The sequence below is a fragment of the Actinia tenebrosa genome, unplaced genomic scaffold (assembly GCF_029948245.1).
Source record: "Actinia tenebrosa isolate PJP-AT-01 unplaced genomic scaffold, QUT_ActTen_1.0 PGA_scaffold4__44_contigs__length_22323623, whole genome shotgun sequence".
NCBI classification, from domain to species: domain Eukaryota; kingdom Metazoa; phylum Cnidaria; class Anthozoa; order Actiniaria; family Actiniidae; genus Actinia; species Actinia tenebrosa.
This window is the reverse complement of record NW_028292581.1, coordinates 5,918,439-5,940,539: the sequence shown is the minus strand read 5'-3', so window position 1 is coordinate 5,940,539 and position 22,101 is coordinate 5,918,439. Positions and strand designations below refer to the sequence as shown.

Sequence of the window (22,101 nt, the reverse complement as noted above, 5' to 3'; positions counted from 1 at the left end):
ATACTAATTACGCTCCAACAGACATCACTCCAACATGCATCGCTCGATCGTTCAGCATGAAAGAACTTGAGGGACTGCTTTTGTTTACCGGCCTACTGGAAGTCCTGACTATTATTATCTTCATTGCTTGGAAGCCCACATAATTATTCATTGCCATGGGTCCTATAACGTCATAAATTACGTTTCACTGCTCTGATAATAGCAAAGTATACGGTGACGCTGCAACTCAATAACCGGACTTTATCCAACATTCCGAAGTGCCGTAGGGACGCTCAAAAAAAAACCCAAAACGTTTAAATCTTAAAGAAAATCGTTGATTAGGTTATCTTGAACTCTTGGCTTACAAGAGCGATTTTTCTAACAGAATTTCCGATTTGAATTTAATTAAGTCATTCATTATACACTGAAAGTACACTGAACGGTATGAAAATCGGCAGCCTATTTTCGTACGCGTACTTTGCCGTCGCGTTGTGGTTGTTTCAGGGCTTCAGCTCTGTTCACTCTCTAGGTAAGTGTTAAATATTTTGCTTTGTGCTTGATTAGTTTATGCAGTTTAGTCGAAATTTTTAATCCTTTCGAAAGGAGACTAACCATCAGATAATACAAGAATATAATTTCCGACAGCTTTTATGAAGCTTTATTTTGTACAATTCACAAACTTTAGTTCGTGGTCTTGAATAACATCTATTTTTTATGGTTTAGGAAACGATGATGCGAAATTTTTTAAGAAATGTAGTCTTTAGAGTAAAGTATTTATTTACATGACAACGAGACAATAATAAAGCTTACATAACTTTTCGTTATCAAGTCTTCCTTGCAAAGTCTCTCCTGACTTTTAGATATGCATTTTTCTAACAGCTGTCTTACAGCAAAGCAAATTTAATCTACATTATTTACGAATCCATACAAAGTTTATTTTCGTTGTATATTTTTGGGATTTCTTCAAGAAAAACTAGGATACTGAAACGACAGTTTTAGTTTATAGTGCGTTCTCAAAAAAATAAATTGTTTGAAAAACCTGTCAAACCAAAATAGGAAACAACATATTAAATTTTTTGCGTGGATTACAGTGCATTTAAAGTCCCTAATATCAGGCTCATAAAGTAGGTAAATTATTACTATATATGCATGTTATAGTACACTCAACAAAATTACTCGACTCTGATTGGTCAAGAGGAGTACAATTAGTATATGTAATAGGACTCCATGCTGACAAAATTGGATGAGGCTGTAGGCCGAGTCCAATTTGAAAGTCAAAGGAATTTTTCGAGTCTAATTATTTCTTGATTGGGGAGCATGAAATCCCATTACCTATTAATTATATAGCTGCCTAATTAATCCCATATCAACAAGACCTGTCCAATTAAGAAAATAATTGGACAGTTACCTATATGGGATTAATGAGAAGCTGTATAATTATAGCATTAATTACACCTTTTGCTGTTCATTAACCGCAAAGGAATATTCATTGAAGCGAAGAAGCATTGTCATTAGAGCGAACAGGCGTGCAATAAGGCGAACGGAGTCTCAATAGTGCGATGGAACGTTCATTAAGAAATTTAGCATTGAATTTGACAATCATGAAGATGTTTGCGTGGGTTCATTAACATTTTCAAACTTTCGTTAGCGTTTTGGTGCAGACAATAAACCACAACACACATTCAATACAGTATATTGGACAATTATTTATGCAATACACAGGCAACCCATAATAAACAAAACACCAACGGTTATTGATTTGAATTTAATCGGCTATCAGTTTACAGCGCCGATCTGATCACAGCACAGATCTGATTACAGCTTATGTAATAGGAAACCGATCACAAAACAGGAAACCCACAAAGAGCAAAGTCACTTTTCTAAGAGAAGCAAAAAAATATAGCCGGGTTCCCTGTGCTTTTGTCAGCCTTCTATGTTAAGATAATTATTTGGTCAGCAGTTATAAATTTGGTGCAAGCTGATTGGCTGGAAATTTCAAGATGCTGCATGCAATGTTGCGACCATGTTCACACGATGAAATTCATTGCTCACGATGTTGTAAGAGTAGAGCGTGATTCAACTTCAGATTTGTTGCATGCAACGTTGTAGGCAACAAGTTTCAGGGGTAGACACATGTTGCAACAGTCCTGTTGCGTGCAATGTTGCACCTTATGTCCGTCCATACCTTAACTATCCAAATCGGGTAGTAGAGAGGAATGGATCAGGGGAGAGAGAGGATGGAGAAACAGCTAAAAAAGGGAGGGAGGAGCAGAGGGAAAAACTAGAATAGAGAGAGAAGGGAGGGACAGAAAAGAGGAAAAGGAAAGATTAAAATAATATTGATAGCTGTGCACAACGTTGATCAATACCAACACCTGTTGTTATTGAAGTTGCAACCCAAATTGAAAGTGAGACCAGCCATTCAGCACCAAAGAAGGAAGTTACCTATTACCCGTTGCCAGGAAAAATGTTTCATTTTGATCAGTAGATAAAAGTTGGTGTTACATGGAACAACTTGCAACACCGATTTTTCATGCAACGCTATTGAGCCATTTGTGTGTCGATTTGTTTCGACATGTTACACCGGAACAACTTTTCGCGCAGCATTTACTTTAGTATTCAGTCCACGCGCTGCCAACTCACTCACATCTATCTTTTTTCTTCTTTTCTTGCTTTTATCATTTTTCATCAACTACAAAAGCTTTATCTTGTCTGTTCAGTTCAGTAGGTTTAGACAATTATTGCAGTTGCTGTACTCTTTAAACTTACTTCTTCTATAGTTGGCACCATTTTGTTGCGTGTCAAATCGGCGATGGACATGTTACATGCATCAATTTGCTGAAAATTCGTCATCTTGTGTTGCAAGTTTTTGAAGCCAGATCAAAAACTTGCAATGTGTTGCAGAGTGAAAAATTGCAAGAAGAATCGTCCTTGGTGCTATGCTACACGACAAGGATTTTTTGTGCAACAGTTGCGCAAAAAATCGGCATTGCAAGTTGGTCCATTTTCATTTCCTTGGCAAAGTTTATAGAATAATATAAAATAAAATAAAATATTTTCATTTTTCAAATTTGAATAAAATAAAAAAAAAAGGTTTTTCTTTTTTTTCTGTATAAATCCCTGACCATCAACTACCATTCCTTGATAGAAAATAAAATCCCTAATGCTTGGAATGCCTTCTCTGTATACAAATAGATCAGTTTCTTCAGTATCAAGATGCACGTCTATTAAATGGAAAATTACCAATAGATAGGTTGGATGAGTCTCACCTACGCATACGTCACAGAAGGGATGCTGACCCATTAAAAAATGCTACGGTAAATATAACTTAACATTTTTCTTTATAATATCTTAACTTTACCTGGTAACTCACATAGCAATTAAATAACACTGGCTTCAGCTACCATGATCTTGAATCCTATTATTTTAAGGCTTGATAAAAACCCTGCCAGGGCCCAGTTGTTCAAAGCCCAATTTATTAGTGCTAATCCTGGGTTAACTCTTAATAAGACCTATAGTGAATCTTGGATTAGCGCTAATCCAGCTTTGAACAACCCGGCCCAGGACTGTCCAGCTATATTAATATGATCTTCTCCTACATGTATTCTTTAAAATAATGAAAACCTAGTCTGATACATTAACTTGGCTCTTGGTAGCCATGGCTGTCACCTTACTGCTGCAGTAAATGCCTTATTACCCAAGCAGCTAGTAAATCTGATTTGACACGGAATGTAATAATACAATCTGATAGCTTAGAGCTATGATCAATAAGAGGACAGACACATAATGAATCACTCATGCACAGAGTCTGCATGTGTTTGAAACCATTTTTCTTTTAAGCTTTTTCTTACTATGGTCTTATTAATTATAGATGACATCTTGAAAGTTAAAAACTCGTGATTCCACTTGAGTGTTGGACATTTTAAGATGTCATCTATGATCAACGAGGCAACAGTCAATAGAAATCAGTGAGCGATTTGTTAAATTTGTCATGCTTTATTAAAAGTAAAATTGCCTCCTTTTTATCCTTATACTTAGAAAGATGACCACAAATATTATAAATCCATTTATTCCCAAAATCAAGAAAATGATTGGTTTGAACTGTCAGATCATCCAGAGAAAAAGACAGACCCTTATCTTTCAAAGGGATTCTTGAAATCAAAGGTATGAATGGTACTGGCTATGAACAAAAGGATTAAATGATCACAGGGAACCCAACCAAGCTCTTTGGTTGTGTATTCTCGACTTTCACATCCCCATAATGCCTTGCGTTTTTTGGGGGTAACCAATCAAAAAACTGCCCCAAATTGAAAGGTTTCTTAATTGAATTTATACTATACCTGCTTTTATCTGTGCAATACTGATTATCAGTTTATTCCAAGTTATTTTTGCGTGTACAGATCATGAAGAGTTTTGGTCTTACAGAAAATGTATTGACTTATGAAAAAATGTTTAAAATTTACCTTAAACGTCTTCAAGCTTCTATCTTTTTCTGTCTTTTACTTCTTCATTTTATCTTTGGATACCAAACAAGGTATTTTCAACATTGTCTGATCAGCCTTCAGCAAAATAAGTGGGTTTTTACCCTCTGGTTACCCCCCAAAGACGCAAAGGATTATGGGGATGTGAAAGTCGAGAATGACAAAACAAACATACATTTTAATGAAACTTTGCATGATTATTAACTTAGTCATGATTATTCCAGAAACCATTAAAAATTATTATTTATCAAAACCAATAAATTAATGAAATCTTTATAATCTTGTTTGACTAATGTATAGTTAATATTATTTAGAATTTTCAATTACAATTTACCTTTCCTTATTATGGCCACCCTGTCACCAATGCTACAATCACTACTGGAGGTATAATTATAATACATTTCATAATTTATTAATGATAACTATTTGCCGAAGGCGAATAATTATTTTAGTATTTTTAACACCAGTGAATTTGATAAATAATGGAAAATGACTGGGTTTTTTTTGTTCAAATTCTTATCTCTGCAAGCAGCACAAATTGGCAAATGAGGGTGTGAGAGTTATATCCACCTGTAGGTGAATATAGCAGCATGAGACGTAAATATTGTTACCAATGAGCATGCCGGATTTATCATATTTACTTGTGTGAAAATACTAATCATTATTATTATAGAGTGCAAACAATTAATTCGTGAAACACTAATTACTAAATAGTACAAAATAGTGCTAATGAAACAATAGAAAACAATGGAATTTGCATGAAATTGTGCTATTTAGTATTACTAAAGTTTCAGGGTTATATTGTTTGCACTCTATTGTCTCATCTTGTCACATTATTAACACTTAATTAAATTTATAATTTGACATAATTTTTAACTTATATTTTATACACATCACTCCCTTTAAGGAGCTCTTGTATCAAAATTTTTTTCCACACTCAGCTCTATAACACAGCTCTTGTTATTTTATTACAACACACACCACATTGATTTTGAATTAGGGAGGAAAACCAGAGTTAAAAAATTAAAAACCCTAATGCATTATACAAACTCATCTCATATTTGCAGTGCAATCAATCATTGATCCCTTTGATAACCCCAGGTTTGAACTACATAGTGGTGAGAGACTGTGATGAAACAGTGTCTCTGTGTTCCATTACAGCCACCCACGTGCACAATAAATTTGTTTGTACCTATATTAACTCAGGATAACTCAGCTTTAGTTAATTATTAATTTCTATCCTATGTAATCAGGCAATCTTTTTTATATAAATTTATCAGCAATTATAATAGTACGCTACATGTATTGCCCTTATGGTAAACATACATACCCTCTTGCTTACCACTTCTTTCAACTCCCATCTGGATCTACCAGTGTGAAGGGTAAGGAGAAATTATTACCAAGTTATACTGTAACTGTTGGAAATGGAATCATTTTATTGAAAATAGCTAGTCACTTTATTCAGAGCGGAATGAAAAAAAGTAATTAAGAGTAATTGTTTTGATAATTTTAGTCAATGTATCTAATCTTACAGGCTTTTTGTACGTTGGTTATGTGGAAACATCTCTCATAACAAGCGTCATGTACATTGCCCCATTTATGGCACCATTCAACCCATCCCTCAATGAAAGTGCAGTGATATACTACTTCAGTAATGGTAAATATCTTGCATCATATAGAGACTTTGCACCATCATGTGATGGCAGCCGTGACAGGAGTAACATAACTCAGCCATGACAGGAAGAAGGAACGATTGAATTTGGTCTAATCTGATTTGGTTAATGCTTCCTGTCATGTAAAGTTTAAATTATGAATGTGATTAAAATTATTATTTGTTTGAATTAGAGTGAAGTTGTTAAACACGTGAAATAGCTATTAGACTAACACACATTAGTAGCCCAGGGGGCTACCTTATGAAAGGGGGCGGGGGTCCTTGTCGTCCCTTTTAGGGTTTGGAAACAGGGTTTTGGTCCCGCTTAGGGTGATAACGACGGGAATGCGCACCAACTGAATTTTGTGGTCCCTTTTAGGGTATAAGATCTACAAAAAGGCAAGCGAATTGTATGTGACAACGTCGTCATAAATTCGCTAGAGCAGACATTTGATGCAAATAAAATTGAGAAACCAAACAAAAAAATGTGTTATTGATTGGTTCCTCTTAGGGGTGAAATTTCATCACTGCCACGCCCTTCTTCCCAAAATACAGGTCCCTTTTAGGAGTCATTTTTTCGGAATTTCCGACGAGGACCCCACCCCTTTTATAAGGGAGTCCCCCCTCAGGATTAGTAGACCTTAATTCCATTGATTTCTTTTCTGTCTATTTGACTATTACACGTTGACTAATAATTTTTATTTCACGGGTTAAATGCCTTCACTCTATCGAACATTTTTTAGTTAACAGTGGTCAATTTGGTCATGTATTTATGATGCATATATATAATGCTTTCTAAATTGTTCAAAATAAACTTCCTGTAATGAGCACTTTTTTCTAAGATTGAATTGTTTGAATTTACAAACTTAAGTGAGTAAGTGTTTGTTTCATTTGATCCTTACAGCAACACAGTTTACTGTACAATGGACAAACCTTCATCTTTCCAACAAAGAAGAAGGTAATTTGATTTATATTGTTCCTCTGTTGGTTTATGTTTCAAGATTACATTTCTTGTTTGGGGGTTGCATGGCTTAAACGGCAGCAGAAATGAGGTAATGACAGAGCTAAATTTAATTTCACTGTTCATCATGACTGGCAAATGACTGGCCGTTATTTTTTGTCCTGTGGGTAGGGTCCGTCTCCTGCGCATCCAAGACAGGGAACGAAATACCCTCACTGACCACTGAGTCTGGAGGAAATGAAGGACTATTAACAGTCTGTAGCATGGTACATTGTTATTTCTGATTTGTTAGGCATATATTTTATTACAATAAAGTATCAAGCCTCGTTCATTCTGTATTAACATTAAATATTCCTTTCAGCTGGCCCCTTCACCTTCCAGGCTTCCTTGTACAAAGATGGAAGAATTAAGTTTGCTTACAAATTGGTGAGTAAAAATAAGATGATAATCATTGTATTACTACTGCTATTCTCAATATAAAATTGTCGTGAATACTTTTTGCTGCCTGTCAATCAAAAGGATGCAATCTTTTGAACCAAAACCAAATTGTGAATCGCCCAGACTCAATTGACAGAACAAGACTTAGTGTAAAATGGGAGAATCATGCCAATTTGCCATGTTGAATGCTGATTGCTTTAATTTGCATGATTGTAAATAGATATCTAGTATTAAATGTTTTTATGTATCTTTCTTCTCCCTATGAGTAAATAAAGGTTGTTGTTGTTATTTGTTGTTGTTGTTGTTGCATTCGGTCATATATGATGGCAATAGTAATGGTGGTGGTCGGTAACTCTGTTCACCGACCACTTACCGTTATCTTACTGTCAGTTATCTTACCATTATACGCTTTAATACGTTTTTGTGTAATGGTCAAATTCTGCATTTCTGCATTATTTTGTAAATAATACACCATTGTATGTAAACATCTAGAGGGTAACACCTAGTGTTTCCCTCTTAAATTGTAAATAATACACCTTTGTATTTTGTAAAAAAGAAAAAAAATCTTGCCGTTACCTACCAGTTAACATAACAACCACTAACCGACCACTTATCAACCAAGTACTTACAGTACAGATTGTTAAATATTACCAAATATGATTTTGTCAATGGACAGGAGGACTGGTCATCAAGCACATGATTTTTGTTTCATTTAATACTAAATAACTTTTTTCTTTACTTTTCAGATTCCTTTGACACCATCCGAAGTTCTTGAAAAGAACCCTTTAGCGTCGAAACATCCTGTTAGAGTTGGGATATCAGATGCATTTTTTGGCTACAGGACTTATTATGCTGTTCAATACAAGAGATGTAAGTGTACAGTTTGAAATATCAGGGAAATAATAAGTAAAAGTTTGATAACTTTTACAGTCTGTGAGGATATCTTTAAATCATTGAAAAAGATCCTTTCATGTTAGTTTAAGCTTTGGGGAGAGATCTCTAAACGAAAAAAAATCAAAACAAAACGATATAAAAAGCGAAAAAACTAAAACTACACATTCAATTTGATAGGGGAACTAAATTTACACAAAGTAATTTTCATCCAGGCCCTTTCTAGATGGAATTAGAATTTGGAAGTTGATTTTTGCTAAAGGAGGAAAAACTGGAGAACCGGGAGAAAAAACCCTTGAAGCACAGGAGATAACCAATGAACAACTTTGGGACTCACATACGACGAGTCTGAGAATCAAACCAGGGTCACATCGGTGAGAGGTTAACTCTCTCACCCCTGTACACCTCCTGTGCTTCCCATGCTTTTCTAATCACATATGATGAAATCTCTGGGAATTGAACCTCAGTGAGACCTGAGGCGAGTGCATTATTGCTACACCACCCTTGATTCCCTTAAACGAAAGTACAATGAATCAACTGGTAAGAGAAGGAAGCGTAAAAGGATCAAGTTTTACAAGAAATGTAATTAATGTATACTTTTTATCCATCCAGTAAAAGGCAAGAAAAATGTTTGCCAGTTGACACTTAGAATATAACAGTTCTTCACATTGTCTTTAACTTACAGGGATTAAAGTAAGAGTCTTCTATATCTATCATAAAGTGGATAAAATCAAGGATATCAAATCAAATGGATCAGAATTACTTTTATTCCCTGTCAAAAGTAAGTAAATAATTAACAATAATCATCATATTGTTTTACAGCATGTACTTCTTTTGCACTTATGTCACTTCCTACATGCTTAATTACTGAATGGAGCATGGAAAAAGCTGTTTTATTTTCTTTACAATAAAACAACCTGTTAAGTTTTCAATTCTGTTTTGTTACACTTATTTAATGAAAAGTTTGCTGCACACATGTGCATAGTGTCATAAACGGTGCTCCATTCACACTAGGTATCACTTAGAAGTGTCACTAAGTGTGCAATTTGTTTCTTTCTTGCTTTTTCTCTCCTTAAAAGCAACTATATACCTCCTGTCTGCATTCATTCATTCAATATATGCACACTAAGCATAGCCTAAGCAGTTGTTTCCTTGACTTTCAATGCTTTTGCTTCATTAATGTTTATTTACATCATAGACTGTATTGCTGCAAAAAGCTGTGAAGAGTGTACGAACCTTACTGTCTCCCAATCTGTATTTACTTGTTCCTGGTGCTTTAAACTTCAGAGGTAATGTGTCACTTCTTATGACTCCAGTCATTTTCATTAGCAGACCAGCTTCACGTTCTGTCACTAGTTCTCCTCAGTTACTGGGAGGAAAATGGCAATTCTGGAGGGGAGGGGCATCAGAGAAATAACAAAATTTTGTGTGGAAGACAATTGGAAGTTCCTGGGGTAGGGGGGTCTTTTTACAAATTCCCAGCATGGTGAGGGTATGGATATTTTCTGGAACTACACAAAAGTTTAATTCTGAGATGTAATGACGTTGTCTTAAGTATCACTGGTGGCCATCATGAGACTGATGAAATTTCAAGGGAAAATGTACAAAACAAACCAATCTTTTAGTTTTGCCTGCCTCATGCTTGCCCTCAATACTATCAATGACATCACATCTGGAAATGATACTATAATAATAATTATTATTACTAATAAGTAATGCCACTTGGCAATCATCACTGAATTCACGGATGAGTCCTTATAGATTAGGTTAATGTAAAAAACATGAATTCTTACGCAAAATAATACCAGAAAATTAATTTTTAATTATACAGGTGCTCTGACTCTTTCGATCGTCATCGTGTTGAATGGATAAAGAAATCATGTGACACTATTGCTATCAAAGAGGTATACTATTACATGTACCAAGGTCTTATTTCTGTTATAAAAGAGGGTACATATTACATAGTGCAGTTTTTTTATGGCTGTGAAAAGTTCACGGCACAAATACGGTCGTGACACAGCAAGAGAATTGCATGAGAATTTACTCTCCATCCAATCAAATACCCGGAACACGGCATAATCACGGCACCAACACGGTCACGCCAAGATCACAGCACTTTTAGACCAATCATATTGCGCGTGAAAAAAATCAGCCAATTAAAATTCTAGAAAGTATCACGGTCACAGCATGTCACGCTTACGGCACTGAGCTTTTCACAGTCATACGAAAACTGCACTATAGTCAATTCTGATACTGACCCCTTTAATTCATGGGGTGGTCAATTGCAAGCACAAAGCACTCAAGGGAGGCTGCAAAGTATTTATTGTAATATTAAACATTGACCAATAAACTGAAATATGGAAAATTGTCAGTTTGAAAAGGAATCCTAGTAAAAACCAACAGGCAAGTTTATAGTTGTGTGCTTAGAAGTTAGTGTGCTTCATCAATCAATACTTTATTTGTTAAAGCAGGTTAAACTTACATATTATAGTAGTTATAATTAAATATATAATATAATAATCTAATAAACTACTACAAATATCGGCAGCCTAAGGCTGATGTGGACCTGCTGAAAATATTGAAAGTTAAGAATAAATATTGGTAGTATAAAGCTAATATAAATAATATAATCTAAGAACTAAAAATCTAAAAACTTTAAAATATGCTCAAAATATTAAATATAGTGTTGGTGAGTGTGGAATGGGTTGTACTCACCACGTAACATTTAAGATTATTATTTTATATTATATCCTTCCAGAATGTTTCAGTGATTTAATAGTCATATTGTTCATATTTAACAGTACAAGAAGTGTTCAGGAGGTGGTGGTGACTCTGGCTCGTATAAAAGGGATGTCTACTCTAGTCAGTCATCTGGAATCAGTACAGGGGCTGTTGTAGCTATCATAGTTGTCTTTGTGGTACTGGTTATTGTTATAGGACTAGGAGCATGGTGTTTCTATGCTTATACCCATCCTGTTACGCCTTCTGGACTTTTCCTTATTGAGGTAATTGGTTAACCTTTTAGAAACATAACTTTCACAACCCCTAAAAAAAACCGTCCTCGTTTGTTTCTACGAGGGTACTTAATAGCTAGTCGTTAAGGAACCTGTGGCAGTCATTCCTTGATCAAATTGGAATTTAGGAGTTGAATTTTGTGGAGGGAGGAAAACCGGAGAACCCAGAGAAAAATTCTCCAAGCACCACAACCACACCACAACCACAAACAACTCTACTCACATATGACACTGATAGCCCGGAGGGACTAACAACAGCTATACTCACATACAACACCAAGCCCAGTGGAGCTCGAACCTGGGTCGCATTGATAAGAGGCAAGCACTCTCACCACTATGCCACCCGTGCTTCCATTGCATATACTGTCCTTGTCTGTTGAGGATAGCACTAAATTGTTCTTGGCACTCTCCTTCTGGTGAGAGTGCTATGGGGGAAAAATAGATATTAATTGCCTGTTTTTAGTGAAATTTGCTTCATAATCATTGAACTAGTCAGTAATCAAAACATCAGGTTTTTTGAATGGTTGAAGGGTTATGTGATTTACTAGTAAACTTTTTGTTTTGCTTTTACTAATCCACAGCTTCGTAACAAACCAGCTCAATTCTTCCAACCAAGAGAACAACCAACGGTAGCGGGTGCAACTTCCACAGCCAGTAGAGCTTAATGAATCAATATGCACAAGGGCCACGAAAGTCTGGAAAGTGTCATCTGCAATAGCCAGCATTCAACCTTTTATAACTATATATCTTTTTCAGCCTTTATGTATGAATTTTTTCTTATTTAATATATTGCACTTCCAGTGTAGATACTCCAAATTGGACCACTTTGATAAAGTTAACCAATCATAACAGAGAATGAAAACAAAGAATCCTAACTTAACCAATCAGGAGCAAGCAATAAAGTCTAGATCTGATTATCTTTCTGCCAGAGAACGTATAGAAACAATCTAAGCACAGGGTTCATTCTGAGAGGTAAACCACTTAAAATTCATAGACTATTCGAGGACCCAAAAATGAATATGCAAGGAGTATGTTCAGCTAACTATACCAAGGTTTTACACAGTGGTTGCACATGGCCGACTTTCTGATTTTCCAATCTTTCTGACTAGATCTATTTCAAAACCATGTAAGTAATGATCAAAGCAAAAATTCAAGGAGTTTTCAAGGAGTTTCGCTATAATCATAAAATTCAAGAGCTTTTCAAGTGCCCTTGAAAACGTGAATTTAATTCAAGGAGTTTTCAAGGAGTTTAAGGAGTAGCACGAACCCTGTAAGCAACAATCTGTGGAAATGAAAAGTAATATTAAATGAAGCCAATATGCTACTGATTCTGCTTTCTCCATATTGGCTACGGCTTTCACTCAACATTATGATTGGTTAGCTCAGTAAAAGCGTTCCTAATCGGGTGTCCACACCCAAATAATTTTATCACTTTGCACTTTGCATTCATAAAGCAGTTTTCATATGACTGTGAAAAGCTCACGGCACAAACACGGTCATGACAAGGCAAGGGATATGCTAATCATGATACTCAAGAATTTACTCTCCATCCAATATTAAATACCCAGAACACAGCATAAACATTCTGTAACCAAGGTAATAATCCCAGTCTTTTAGCTCATTATTTGAAGTGCCAATGTATTTACTAGGTTTTCTATAGATAATTGGACTGCATTTAATAATTGTTGTATACACTAATTTTATAATTTATTGTGACCAACAATATTATTATAACTCCATTCCAGAACTTTGGGTTTTCATTTTCAACTAGCTCTTAATATAATTGTTATCTTGGACAGAATTGTACAACTGAAACGTCAACACAGACATTCAGAATTTTGTTTGTCATTAGTTAAATATGAAAAATAGGTATTAATTTCACAAGCACTTTTGCCAAGTTAAGAAGCAATAATAAAAAATCTGGGTGTTAAAGGGGGCTGGGAATCACTTTCGTATACAGGAAATCGAAAAGGTTCAAGTACAGTTTGAAAACAATTTCACAAGTGCAGTTTAAATCAAGATTTTCAATTCCACAAGCCAGAGGTGAGTTCAATTTAAAAATCTTGATTTTAAACTGCACTAGTGATATTTTTTCCAAACTGCACAAAAACCCAAAAACCCAATTTTCTTTTATAATATGACCATCAAAATGTTTTTAAATTTTATGATTTTTTTTGCTCACTGATTTCACCCTATTTGCAATGATTTCAAAGATCCAACACATACCAGCCCAATCACAATTGAGATATTTTGGTGGTCATATTGTTAGATTAGAAATCAACCAGATAGAAGCTAGGTCGTTGTCACAAGACAGGTCTTGGCAAGCGACGCAAAACGAGTTGAGGGTAGAAAATACTCAATGTAATAATATGATAATGTAAATGAATGGACCCTTACTCATAAATATGATGTATACTGTATTTACTTGTTTAAGCACTGCCCCCAATTGAACACCGCGAATGAGTGCTGCCTTTATAGTGGTTTTCTTTATAGCCATACCAGAAAAACATTGGTATTTTGTATTTTTTAAACGTAACTTGCATTCACTTTGTATTAAAACATTGGTTACACATTATGAATGTGGTAAACACATTTAAGAAGATAAGTGGCACCTTTGAATAAATGCCACCCCAGAATTGATGCAAAAAAAAGAAACAAAAAAATTAATACATGCTGCAGCACTTAAACGAGTAAAAGCAGTATATTGCACAATATGCCACATTGTTATGTAAACCTTGTATCAACTTTATTTTATAAAATAAAAAACACTTTCAAACTCTTTTATGTACAAGTTTATAGAATTATTCTTCTAATAATTTAGTGTAAAATATATTAATCTTAAAATGTAACGACATGTTAATAAATATAATAACTCTTTAAATCATCAGAATGCACACAATATGCCCAGGAAAAAGTACTAATTAAACTAGTAATTCTGGAGGGAAGGGGTCAGAGAGGAATAAAATTACAGGGTTTGTATGGAAGAAACCATCATGTAATTAGGCATGATGAGGAAAAGAAGTTTTGCACCCAAGCTAGACCACAATGCATCATGTTTACTGGGTGAGGAAAAGAAGTTTTGTACCCAAGCTAGACCACAATGCATCATGTTTACTTGGTGAGGAAAAGTTTTTTACCCAAGCTAGACCACAATGCATCATGTTTACTTGGTGAGGAAAAGTTTTTTACCCACGCTAGATCACAATGCATCTTGGTTACTTGGTGAGGAAAAGAAGTTTTGTACCCATGCTAGACCACAATGCATCATGTTTACTTGGTGAGGAAAAGGAGTTTTGTACACAAACTATACCAAAATGTATCTGGCTTACTTTGTTAGGAAAAGGTTTGTACTCAAGCTAGACCATGATGCACCATGTTTGCTTTAAGATCTCCATACAGAGAATGTAGGCTGGTTTTCCTGCTTAGTTTCAGCTGGTTTGTCCATGCTGTAGTTAGTACCCAAAACATCATTAGCTGTAGGTGATGATCCTGAAAAATAGAATGGGTTACTGTCTACCCTCTATAATAGAGTGGAAAAGTTGGTTGGTTTGATTCTTGATCACAGATCTCAATAGAGCTTGTGTTGTCTTCACCCTTGCCAGAAGGTTTATTCTCCTGGGCCTGGTTGTACAAAGGGTGAATAGCACTATCCGACAGATAAATCTTATCCAGTGGATAACTAATTATTGAATAACAACATTGACTTATCCACTGGATAAGGATTTATCCATCAGGGCCCGGTTGTACGTGTATGAAGAGTGAATAGCGCTATCCCACTGATAAATCTTATCCAGTAGATAAATTTATTGGATAACTGCATCACTTTATCCACTGGATTAGGACTTATTCACCAGATAGCACTCTATACTCTACGTACAACCGGTCCAGATAGCGCTATCCACTCTTCGTACAATCAGGCCTGACTCTTCAGTTGTCCTCCCTCCTTGTTAGTGAGTGTAGAGTGTTTATTTGAGTGTTTAGTTTATTTTGTAATTTCGTTATGATTGTGACTTTTTTTCCTCCCTCTTTAGTTCATATTGATTTAAGTATTTGTGTGTATGTATTGTTTCATTATACTTATAAACCAATAAACATAAAATAAAGTGTGGAGTGTGCTACATGTACATACAGCATGTAAACATTAGCCTCTGGCTAGGGAGACAGGGAAAGAACTGAGTGCATCATGATGTCAAATAAATATTTATTCTTTTTTTTTTTATTAGTAACAATATGTAGCTTGAGGATTACCTGAATCTCCAATAAAAAATGGATCTCTTTTTAGTACATATGCTGATCCTGGTCTTGAAAAAGCAGCCTTGAAAAAAAGCAAAAAAAGGGGAAATTGAATGGTATACCTCTATTTACTAATAATGCTTTATTCAAATTCAAATACACGACTGGAATTAGAAAAGGTGGACCTTGAGGTTAACCCTATAATCAACTAAGTTACCTCATGCATGCCTGACAAGCATTACGTCCTACATTGAAAGAATCTAATTTTATTCCTCACTTCCCGTTAATACCAAATGAAAAATAGACTCTACTAAGAGGGAAAACAATCCTTTTTGAAAAGGAGAAAGCTGAGTTTAGAAACTTTTAACAGTCTTAGCAATTAAATACTAGCTCTCACTGGTACATATAACGCTTGTTGAATCTTTTATTTTATTGTTCAACAAAACTCATGAATCTTAAGATAATCATAAAACCCGGCCACATCACTTCACTGCTCAATCTGATGTATCATTAATGGACACCATGGGAAAGAATGTAGTTGGCTTGTGTATTTTCTGAGAGCAGCAGTATGAACCCAAAATGCAAGAACTGTGAATATATGTATTATTGAATGTAAGATTACGGATCAAACATGTAGAAGAAGAAGCATGGGAAGAGGACACTTACATATATGCGCTTCACACATTTTCATCATCAATCTGATGAAGGCTAACACTAGTTGTAGCAGAAATGTCATGTTTTTTCCAAATCTACCCAATATTTTATCCATTATTTTACATTCAATATCATCATGTCTAAATGTGAAAGCCTCAAAGATACAATTGTACTTATTTTTCATTATTAGAACTGACTCTTATAAGCCTTTTCATAGTTTAAGAATCGATTCCACTGCGCATGCGATTTTATCCCGAATTTCTCACCTTTTGTTTAATTAAGAACAAAAGAAGGTTTAGACAAAAGGAGGTGAGAAATTCGGGATAAACCTTCCTTACCTTCCTGCTCTTCATATTCTGATGCATCATGGGATAATTTGAGGGGGAATTGTAATGTTTTGTGCTGTATTTCTCACTAGGTCTTAGAGCACTGCACCATGCTTTGGTAATGTAATTAAAATCACTTCTTTGGTCGATCTGATGCATGGTGGGATACTTTGGAGAGGAGTATCAGATATATGCTATACTTACTAGTTTTGATGAAGACCCAGGTCTGATACCAGCTTTCGTAATATCCATTTCATCATTCGTTAACTGGGAAACAAGAGGTTGTTTTTTTCAAATTTTCAGCTTAAATTAATGATTTGAATGAAGCAGTTGCTTAACATAAATATGTGCACTTATATTGAGTAATGCATGCATGGGTTCAGTGTGAATCACTAACTTGAGAAGGCATAAAAACAACTATTGTATACATTTCCCTACCTTTCTTATGATTCCTTTGTCAATGAGATCCTGTTTTTTTGTCCTGGTACAGCCTAGGGCTGCAAAATGAGGCCAAATCTTGTCTGAAGCTGAAGCAAAATCTTTTGGTGTTCTTTAAAGACCAAAAAAGAATTGTTGAGTCTCAAAATAATTTTGCGTAAAGTAGGACCTACTGTTAAAGCAAACTTATTGTTGTATGAGTAGATGTACAATAACTGCAACAAATATTGTGTGGGAAGACTGGTGGCACAGAGATGTGGAAGTGCTAGCATCTTACCAAAGCAACCCTGGTCCAATTCCTTGCCTGGGTGTCATGTGTGAGTACTACATATTTAGTCAGTTGCTTGTTGGTGCTTTGGGGGTCTACTCTATACTACATAACCATGCAGGTACTACATTTTCATACCTAGACCCTTCTCATAAAAACATTGAAGGCTCTGCACACAAACCAGAAGACCCAGATCCTAGGTCATCAGATATGTGCATACTCCACACAGTCTGCTTTCTGGTTAAATTCAAACTTTTTTCTTCTTCAAAAGAAAAACAATCAAGCTTATTTATACATTGTTTACGGAACAATGTATTTGTCTGTGATTAACATTCCAAAAAATAAGCAATTTAGAGAGACCCTAGATGCGTAGGTTAAGTATTCAAAGTCCAACCATTGTCTGTAAAGTCAGCAAACCAGAAACTGATGATTATGCAAAAAATATAAACCAATCAAATTAACGGTCGATTTGTGTGTTACCAGAGCCAGAATGACATGTACAGTGTACTATATATATTTAAGAAGTTGCCCTGTGCATTTGAAAATTACCTTCCTTCAGAGTCATGGATTTCAGGGTCAGCGTGTCTTTCTAAAAGAAGCATTATAATCTAAAGAATAAATAAATAAATCCCAGTTTATCAGAACTCATGATATTCAAAGCCATAACCAAGTATTAGCATCACATGGCTTAGAGGTTGTTGGGTTTCTTCCTTGATTTAAGGATCTTTCTCTCGGTTCTCCTGAGTTTTCCTCCCTCAAAAAAAAATATAGCACACTAAATCCCAATTCCATCTGAGTGTTTAAATTAGCTGACTAGCCTTGACTTTGATCAGCATAGAGGTCTTTCCAAGGTATTAGTAAAATTTGAGGGTATATTAATATTTGAAAAAAGCTGACTCAATGTGTGCACTTATTTGTTTTTATTTTTCTTCTTTTTATCATAATTGTTAAGTGCAGAGAGGATTTTATATATCTGCACTATATAAATAAATATCATTATTATCATGATTATGTATTGAGAATAAAATAATACTACACCTTTCCATGCTCCTGGAATGTTGCGGCATGAAGTGGCGTCCATCCTGTGCCCTTGTTTTTCACATTCAGATCTGATAAACATACAGTTCAAATACTCAGTAAACGTTCACTAAGATGATCAAAAACTGGACAGTATTTTCAAATGGAAAACACTGTGAATAAAAGCACTGTATCCTTATCGTACAGTAAATGATTAAAACAACTTGTAACAATTTATTGTTGATAATCAGGATTATTTATAAAAAGATATAACTAGCTAAAAACTAGTGTGAGCTGCGTCGGTGTTTCTAATGCAACAGTAATGATGAAAAGGTAAATTATACACTGTGAAAAGATGAAAAAATTTACTGACGTTTCGGAAGCTAGTCCTTCGTCCTTTTTTTTACTCCGACAAAGGACTAGCGTCCGAAACGTCAGTAAGTTTTTTCATCTTTTCATGGTGTATAATTTACCTTTTCATCATTACAGGATTATTTATATATCTTTAGTTATCGTATTGTGTATCCATAATTATTTACCTGCATCATTATCCAGCAGACTTTTTACCACATCATAAAATCCCCAAAACGAAGCTAGAGAAAAAAATGGTGAATCCAATAGAGACTAACAAAGCAATCCTGGGAAGAGGAGGCCGGGGGTGGGGGGGGGGGGGAGGTAACTCCCTTTGCCAAGTGTTAGAGGTTTATAGAACAAACATTGAAGAACAGAAGAAAGATGTTGTCGAGTCACTGATTAAACGGTATCAGCACAATCACTTTCAATCATACAGTGTATGGTCATTCCTTTTAGGAGTTTAGATAAGCTTCAACAGCTGTTTTAGTTTATGCATACATTTACCTTTTAAAGGCCATTTTCAAAACCAACCACCAATCACTCCTACCACGTACGTGTAACCCCCGGGGAAGCAATTTAAGTATGTTGTATGTTTTACTGTGCTTTCTTAATATTCTGCGAACTTGGTATGTAGTTGTGACCTGCATGTTAAAATTTTGTCTGTCGTTGTCATCAATCAAAAATAATCGGTCGGTACCTTTTATATTGTTGACTGGTGGCAGTTAAAAAACAATTTCACAATAAGCCATTGAAATGTCTGAGTCACAGAATATCGAAAAAACCGCAGTAAATAAAGAAGAAAAATTGGCTATTCTTTTTTATTGCTATTTTCAGTACAACTATAGAATACCCCGCAAGCAAAAGTATCATAGTAGGCTGCCTACACGCCTACGCATTCCTAGTACCTTGGGGTTAGGTTTAGGGTTAGGATTAGGGAAGGCTTTGTAGGAATAAACAAAGGGTTCCTAGGCGCGTAGGCTGAGTAGGCTGAGTAGGCGCGTAGGCTGAATTGGCTACATAGACAGAGAGACGCGATGAAAAATACACTGAGAATTCATACAAAGAATTAATCACCAATTAGACCATGCATATTCCTTAGAAATGGCTTTCATTTGGTGGGGTATTCTATAGTTATTCCTTATTTTCTTACGCTTCTTCACAAAGATGGAAACACATGCACGGTTGGTGTCAGCACTGTGCCTGAGTTAACTATCGATTAAAACACAGTTCTCAACCATGCACATACTATCAAAGCTAAATAATAAAAATAATTAATTACCAATATAAAGTTGGCTTTGAATCTTTTGATTAACATCTCCTTCAATCTGCACATTTTCTGTAAGAAACTTATCCACAAGCTGGATTTGGATAAACCATATAAAATAACCAATAAATAAAGGTTTTATTTTGACAAGGAAAAAAACTTAGAGAAAGTCCTTCGATTACGATACTGACGTCAAAATAAAAAGGTTTGACCCTCCAGAGAGGTTCAAATTTTTGACCTTCCTCCACATTTTCGCGCCATTTAACAAACCAAACTCACACTTTTCAACCCCTCTAATTAGACAAAAGCTTATTCCTTTTGGACATTTTGTTCTAGTAGTTGGAAACTTTACTTTTTCGTTTACTTAGTTCTTGATAAAAACCAGTCATTACAAATCAAATATTTGCGCACCAAGCCTTTGGTCAACAACGCATTAACGAAAACACAAATATTTTAAAGCAAAGAAAGGCTTCACCAAGCAAATTAATTGATCAATATATTACGATATCACCTTGTCGTCTCCTTTTTGAGCTAAAGTAGAAAGTGTAACTAGTCTTGGGTTGAATTCTTTCAGGTTTCCTTGAAGTTCTTTACAAGTCTGTTCGTTGCTCCTTTTTCCTAAATACAGGAATCGCTCATCCATTGTCTTCTAGTAATTTAGATAAATCATATGGTATATCTACTGTATTAGACTGCACTACACTGCACTATATTACACTTGACTGCACTAAACTGCACTAGACTGCACTATACTGCACTATACTACACTTGACTGCACTAAATTCCACTAGACTACACTAGACTACACTAGACTGCACTAGACTGCATTAATGTACACTAGACTGCACTAGACTGCACTAGACTGCACTAGACTGCACTAGACTACACTAGACTGCACTAGACTACACTAGACTGCACTAGACTACACTAGACTGCACTAGACTACACTAGACTGCACTAGACTACACTAGACTACACTAGACTGCACTAGACTGCACTAGACTGCACTAGACTGTTCTAGACTGCACTAATGTACACTAGACTGCACTAGACTGCACTAGACTGCACTAGACTACACTAGACTGCACTAGACTACATTAGACTGCACTAGACTGCACTAGACTGCACTAGACTCCACTAGACTGCACTAGACTCCACTAGACTGCACTAGACTTCACTAGACTGCACTAGACTGCACTAGACTGCACTAGACTACACTAGACTGCACTAGACTACACTAGACTGCACTAGACTGCACTAGGGTGTACTAGACTGCACTAGACTTCACTAGACTACACAAGACTACACTAGACTACACTAGACTGCACTAGACTGCACTAAGGTACACTAGACTGCACTAAATTGCACTAGGGTGTACTAGACTGCACTAGACTGCACTAGACTACACTAGACTACACTAGACTACACTAGACTACACTAGACTGCACTAGACTGCACTAGACTACACTAGACTACACTAGACTACACTAGACTGCACTAGACTGCACTAATGTACACTAGACTGCACTAGACTGCACTAGACTGCACTAGACTACACTAGACTGCACTAGACTACACTAGACTGCACTAGACTGCACTAGACTGCACTAGACTGCACTAACCTGCACTAGACTACACTAGACTGCACTAGACTACACTAGACTGCACTAGACTACACTAGACTGCACTAGACTACACTAGACTGCACTAGACTGCACTAGACTGCACTAGACTGCACTAGACTGCACTAGACTGCACTAGACTGCACTAGACTACACTAGACTGCACTAGGGTGTACTACACTGAACTAGACTGCACTAGGGTGTACTAGACTGCACTAGACTACACTAGATTGCACTAGACTACACTAGACTACACTAGAATACACTAGACTGCACTAGACTGCACTAGACTACACTAGACTACACTAGACTACACTAGACTGCACTAGACTGCACTAAACTGCACTAGACTGCACTAGACTGCACTAGACTTCACTAGACTACACTAGACTTCACTAGACTACACTAGACTCCACTAGACTGCACTAGACTGCACTAGACTGCACTAACCTGCACTAGACTACACTAGACTGCCCTAGACTACACTAGACTGCACTAGACTACACTAGA

General features: G+C 35.8%; 2 protein-coding genes across 3 annotated transcripts; one reads left to right on the top strand and one right to left on the bottom strand.

Annotated features, from left to right (window-relative positions):
• Positions 1-9: 9 nt before the first annotated feature.
• LOC116293249 (plexin domain-containing protein 1) lies at positions 10-14,194 on the top strand. 2 transcript variants are annotated; one of them, XM_031700653.2, is made up of 14 exons: positions 10-508; positions 3,175-3,296; positions 4,018-4,143; positions 4,775-4,844; positions 5,995-6,117; positions 7,016-7,069; positions 7,244-7,338; positions 7,454-7,498; positions 8,257-8,380; positions 9,087-9,182; positions 9,600-9,690; positions 10,233-10,305; positions 11,203-11,406; positions 11,997-14,194. In XM_031700653.2, the coding sequence occupies exons 1-14, from the start codon at positions 424-426 to the stop codon at positions 12,078-12,080; spliced, it is 1,392 nt and encodes a 463-aa protein (XP_031556513.1). In that variant the 5' UTR covers positions 10-423; the 3' UTR covers positions 12,081-14,194. The 2 variants fall into 2 exon arrangements, with proteins under 2 accessions (XP_031556513.1, XP_031556521.1); XM_031700661.2 differs by lacking the exon at positions 7,244-7,338 and having other exon boundaries at positions 11-508; positions 7,434-7,498.
• LOC116293282 (inactive serine/threonine-protein kinase TEX14) lies at positions 9,150-20,750 on the bottom strand. Its single transcript, XM_031700688.2, has 9 exons — positions 20,481-20,750; positions 19,985-20,063; positions 18,891-18,944; positions 18,373-18,443; positions 17,884-17,942; positions 17,067-17,178; positions 16,833-16,895; positions 15,664-15,730; positions 9,150-14,904 (listed from the first exon to the last, which is right to left on the bottom strand). The coding sequence occupies exons 1-9, from the start codon at positions 20,610-20,612 to the stop codon at positions 14,798-14,800; spliced, it is 744 nt and encodes a 247-aa protein (XP_031556548.2). The 5' UTR covers positions 20,613-20,750; the 3' UTR covers positions 9,150-14,797.
• Positions 20,751-22,101: the final 1,351 nt, after the last annotated feature.

What these genes read in the sequence shown, in the direction of transcription:
- LOC116293282 (XM_031700688.2), bottom strand. Translation starts at nt 20,612, where the DNA reads ATGGATGAGCGATTCCTGTATTTAGGAAAAAGGAGCAACGAACAGACT. An exon ending in TCTGCTGGATAATGATGCAG is followed by an intron (nt 18,444 to 18,890) that starts GTAAATAATTAT and finishes TATGTTTATCAG; the next exon opens with ATCTGAATGTGAAAAACAAG. An exon ending in ACAAAGGAATCATAAGAAAG is followed by an intron (nt 16,896 to 17,066) that starts GTAGGGAAATGT and finishes CTTGTTTCCCAG; the next exon opens with TTAACGAATGATGAAATGGA.
- LOC116293249 (XM_031700653.2), top strand. Translation starts at nt 424, where the DNA reads ATGAAAATCGGCAGCCTATTTTCGTACGCGTACTTTGCCGTCGCGTTG. An exon ending in GATATACTACTTCAGTAATG is followed by an intron (nt 6,118 to 7,015) that starts GTAAATATCTTG and finishes TGATCCTTACAG; the next exon opens with CAACACAGTTTACTGTACAA. An exon ending in TATTAACAGTCTGTAGCATG is followed by an intron (nt 7,339 to 7,453) that starts GTACATTGTTAT and finishes TTCACCTTCCAG; the next exon opens with GCTTCCTTGTACAAAGATGG.